General features: G+C 51.0%; 1 protein-coding gene across 1 annotated transcript in view; it reads right to left on the reverse strand.

The window, feature by feature from the left end:
* The window catches only part of Mast1 (microtubule associated serine/threonine kinase 1), a 32,450-nt gene that overhangs the window by 17,161 nt on the left and 10,139 nt on the right, over positions 1–5,150 (reverse strand). Inside the window, exons 8-10 of the mRNA XM_004635554.1 lie at positions 4,788–4,889; positions 4,579–4,711; positions 4,442–4,509 (exon numbers count right to left, since the gene is read on the reverse strand). Coding sequence (XP_004635611.1) covers positions 4,442–4,509; positions 4,579–4,711; positions 4,788–4,889 — 303 coding nt within the window. The remainder of the gene's footprint in view (positions 1–4,441; positions 4,510–4,578; positions 4,712–4,787; positions 4,890–5,150) is intronic.

A 5,150-nucleotide genomic window follows, 5' to 3' on the forward strand; every position in this document is an offset into this window, starting at 1 on the left:
TTTTTTTGTGGAACCAGGGATTGAACTCAGGCCCTTGCGCTTGCCAGGGAAGCGCTTATTCCACTGAGCCATCTCCCCGGCCCCTGTTTGGTTGGTTTCTGAGACAGGGTCTTCCTATGTAGCCCAGGTTGGCCCTGAACTGAGCAGCACAGGCTGGCTTTGAAATTGTGATTCTCCAGCCTCATCCTCGAGTGCTTGGATTACAGGCATGCATCACCGCGCTCTGAGCTCGCTGTCTACCGTTTCTGAAAACTGTTCTGTTTTTTCCTAGGGGGAAAGAGAAGAATTGCATCCGGGTGTGGTGGTGCACTGCTGCAATTCCAGCACTCGGGAGACTAGGCAGGAGGGTCACTGGGTGTTCTGAGGCCAGCCTGGGCTGCATAGTGAGTTCAAAGCCAGCTGGGACAACACAGTGAGACCGTCACAAAAGAAAAAGGGGGGGGGGAGGGAAATCACACAGGTATTCTGCAAAAATATCCGTGAGGCATAACAAAGGTTGAACTTGTATGCTCCTCATGATGTAGGCTAAAAATATCTGACACAAAAACTGGTAAAAAAAAAAAAAAAAAATCACAAGAAATTCCTGAAAACAAAGATTGCACAGGAAGTAGATCAATCAGGCAGAAAAGAGAAAACGGAAATGGGAGTTTTGAATCACTCAATTAACAAGCCTCATTGAATGAAAGTAAAATGAATCTTACGAAGAAAAATTACCAAAAAAATCTTTTTTTTTTCTTACAGATAAATATCTTAAGAATTTTGGGAGATGTCATTTTATTACCTATTGAAAATATTAAACGGATGGGCTGTGGAGTGAGATTCTTTGAAATATGCATGAAGGAAACCTCTGTGTGTGTGTGTGTGTGTGTGTGTGTGTGTACATGTGTGTGTGCGCACATGCACGCAGGCCTATAAATGTGCAGAAACAGAGAAACTTACACCTCAGTTTTTCATTTTTTGAGGCAGAGTCTTCCTATATGGTTCAGGCTGGCTTTGAACATCCTATATAGCCCTAGCTGGCCTCTAAATCCCAGCAATCGTCCTGCCTCAGCCTCCTGAGTGTTGCAATTACAGTGTGGACCACCGCACCTAGGTCCGAGTCCAGATTTTGAAAACACAGTGGCCTTTAGCCCATGTGTCCCCAGTAGATTTCTGGAAAGTTTGCCAAAGTGTGGTTGGACTATGAGGGGGTTGCCACTGTTACCCATTACGAGCTGGCATCCCCCTCAGAAGCCCAGAAGAGTCTGGAAGTGTCACTCAGTGTGAGCATTTGCATAGCTCATGGGAGGCCCAGTGTTTATCCCCCAGGACCCCCAAAATGAATAAGAAGGAGGAAAAGAGAAAATAGCTAGGTCTTTAGGTCTTTTTTTTTTTTTTTTTTTTTTTTTTTTTTTAAGCTGGGGATGGAAGCCAGGGCCTCACCTGTGCTACATAAGAGCCCGCTGCTGCCCGGCACTCCCAGCCCAAGAACTAAAACTAGCCCATCCTGCACGCCTGTGATCCCACCATTCTCAAGGACAAGGCAGGAGGATGCTTCACGTTCACTATGTAACTCAGAGTGGCCTTGAACTCACGGCGATCCTCCTCCCTCGGCCTCCCCTTCGCTAGGTTTAATGGTGTGCACCACACGACGGGCTCCCCCTCTGCTGCGTGCTGTATACTTTCTCTCTTGCTTTGTTTGACAATGCAGGGTGCAACCTGGAATTTTTGCACTGAGCCACATCCTTAGTCCTTTTTATTTTTTATTTCGAGATAGGATCTCACTAAGTTACTAAATCGACCAGGATGGGCTGAAACTTGCGATCCTCCTGCCTCAGCCTCAGAGGGCAGGAGTGACAGCCCTGTGCCACTATGCTAGGCATCCTTTGTGATGAGCCGTTCAGGCAGATGAATCGCACTCAAGAAGCAGGCGGTGGGGACTTCAGTGTATGGCTGGTGGGTCAGAAGCACAGAGAAAACCCGAGGCAACAGGGGGCTATGGTGGGGCTGTGGTGGGGCAGGGGGCAATCTTGGGACCAGGCCTGTGACTGTGGGGTCTGCTGTGACTGCAGGCAACAGGGCCGGAGGCCGAACTGCCTTCTTGCTCCGTGGGTCTTTGGGTCCAAGACACTGTAGGCATTAACTGTGGTGTAAGAGGCAGGAGGCCTGCTTCGTGTAAGGAAAAATGGATAAACAAAATGTAGCATTTCCCCGCGGTGGGGTGCCAGACACCCAGGGAAAGAAGGAAAGCCTTGGGGCTGGAGAGATGGCTCAGTGGTCTAAAGCACCTACTTGGAACAAGCTTGGCAAAGCACAGGGATTGCGGTTCAATCCCCCAGCACCACATGTCAGCCAGCCCCGCCCCCTGGTGGGCTGAGCTGGACACACACACACACACACACACACACACACACACACACAAAATAAAATAAAATTTAAAAAAATAAAATAAAAAGGAAAGCCTGAAAAAGGGAGAGAGAGAGACAGAGACAGAGACAACTGAATAAGCACTGAATAAGCAGGGTGTGGCGGTGCACCCCGAGATCCCAGCATTTGGGAGGCTGAGGGAGGAAGATTGTTTTGGTACTACATAGTGAGTCTCAAAAAACCCAAAACAGGGCCGGCCAAATAGCTCAGCAGGTTAAAGTGACTGCAAGCAGGCTCGGGGTGGGGTGGGGTGGGGGTTTCGATCCTCCGACCTGCCGTGCCTGCCCGATGGGTGGGGGAGGGGAGTTAAAAACAGCAATTGAGGCTTGGCTGGTGGCGCTTGCCTGTAATCCCAGCTCTTGGGAGGCTGTAAATAGGCGGATCACTACGAGTTTGATCTAGTAGTGAGACCCTGAACACCCTGTAGACCCCCCCATACAAAAATAAATAAATACTATTATTTGCTTTCTTTAGATTGTTTTTGTTTGGGGTGTGTGTGTGTGTGTGTGTGCCTGGGCTCACTACTGCATTTCCCTAGAAATAAAATCTAACTGGAAAATAAGCCCTCGCATCATTTTTTAAAGGGTGCTCACCCAGAAAGTAGGCCTCAGCCCATAACAGCCCCCCATTAAGATCATCAGCCAGATGGAATGCTGAACTATAAAACAATGATATTAATTAAGCGTGAATTATTGACAGTAATTCTTAAATGATAGCATAGGTTGCAGTTAAGTGTTTATAAATACCGGAGCGGGCACCATCCGCGGCCCCCGAATGAGCGTGAGGCGCACGACGGCAGGCGCAGCGGCAGCGCCCCGGCACCCCGCGCCCGGGTGTGGAGCGCACGCGCTGCGCCTCCTGCCAGCTCCTCGAGTCAGCGTCGAGGGCTGTGACGGGCACGCTTAGTGCTCTCGTGTGGAGCAGGGAATCGTTCTCTGGATTCGGCGCCTGCGATCTTTTGTCACTTTCGTGTGGACCTCCGTTCTTAGTTAACCTCATTTGGGTTGCTTCTCCTTTCTCGGAAGCTTTCAGTTAACATTTGATTTAATGGAAGGTTTGAGCCGGGCGTGGTGGCGCATCCTTGTAATTCCAGCACTCCGGAGGCTGAGGCAGGAGGATCATTGAGAGTTCGAGACCAGCCTGGGCTGCAAAGTGAGCTCAAGGCCAGCCTGAACTGCATGTCTCCAAGATGCCCCCCAAAAAGGAAGCTTTGTGAAGCCGGCCTGCAAGAAGCCATGACTTGGGCAAGGAATTCATGGGATAAAATCAGGAGCGCTGTGCTGTCGCTGCACTGGGAGCAGGTGACACGGACAGAACCGCACATTTCAGGAGAGGTGGGGTTGCTGGTTGCACAGGAAATGGAGTCGCCAGCAAGTCAGGCCGGAATTTGGGGTCTGCGAGAGTCATGACAATATTCCAAAGCAGATGATATAAATGTAGATTTTTTTTGCATAATAAATGTAGATTGTTGTACATGAAAAAATGAGACATCCCCTGAAAGGAAGTCCTATTGCATCTTTTGGAGCAAAAAAAAATTTATTTTATTTTAGGGAAGGGTCTACAGGGTGTTCAGTCTCACTACTAGATCAGACATGTAGTGATCCACCTGTTTACAGCCTCCCAAGAGCTGGGATTACAGGTGCACGCCACCACGTCCAGTCTCAATTGCTGTGTCAGCGTGCCCTGGGGACAGGCCAGCATGGCAGGTCCGGGGATCGAACCCAGTCTCTCCGCCTGCTTAAAGGTGCTTTAAACTGCTGAGCTATTTGGCCGGCCCTTTGGAGCAAAAATTAATCTAAGACCCTGGCTTATTTTCAGGGAAATATAGTAGGTAATTCAGGCTGGTTTGAACATGACAGTCCTCCTGCCTCAGCCTCCTGAGTGCTGCGGGTACAGGCATGCGTCACCACACCTGACAGCATGAACCATTATTAAGCTCATCTTACTGACATGGAAAGTGAGGCCCACTCGGTTGGAGGCAGACAGTGGTCAGTGCCCACCTAGGACCCAGGGCGCAGACCTAGCATGGCCTTACCTCAGAGAGGTCATCCTGCTCAGGCGTGTTTGAGCCCCCGCTGTCCTGCTCCTCCAGGTGGGCCACATCTAGGGAGAAGGGACAGTGATCCCAGGCACCTGGCCACACCCCTGCGTCCCCAGGAGCCCTAGCTGCACCTGGAAAGGGGTCCCGGGTGAGGCCCAGCTGACGGATGATGTAGCGCGGGATGTCCGTCTTGACCAGGTGGCCCTCCTTGGCATGGCCCTCAGCCGCCTCCAGCAGGTGGTAGAACTCCTCCGGGTTGAATTCCTGGGGCAGGACAAGGCGCGCTTGCCTGGGGCTCTGGGGTTCCCCCTGCCACCCCTGGCTGGCCCGGCCACCTTACCAGGCACTCAAGCAGCCTGGCAGGACGTGAGATAATGATGAGCAGCTTTTTCACCAGCTGTGTGACGAAGGCCACCTCCAAGCTCTCAGACCGCTCATAAGCCTGTGGTGGGGACAAGAAGCATGGGACCACGGCTGCCAGCTCCAGCCAGGCCCCACCCCAGGCCACAGGGCATGAATTGGTGGTACTATCCCACTGTACACATGAGAAAGCTGAGGCCCAGACCACAGAGAGAATAATCATAGTAACTATGAGGACACTAAAGAAGAAGGGTTGTGGGCTGGAGAGATGGCTCAGTGGTCTAAAGCACCTACTTGGAACTAGCTTGGCAAAGCATCAGGGACTGCGGTTCAATCCCCCAGC

This window comes from Octodon degus, unplaced genomic scaffold, assembly GCF_000260255.1.
Source record: "Octodon degus isolate 3935 unplaced genomic scaffold, OctDeg1.0 scaffold00073, whole genome shotgun sequence".
In the NCBI taxonomy this organism is placed as follows: Eukaryota; Metazoa; Chordata; class Mammalia; order Rodentia; family Octodontidae; genus Octodon; species Octodon degus.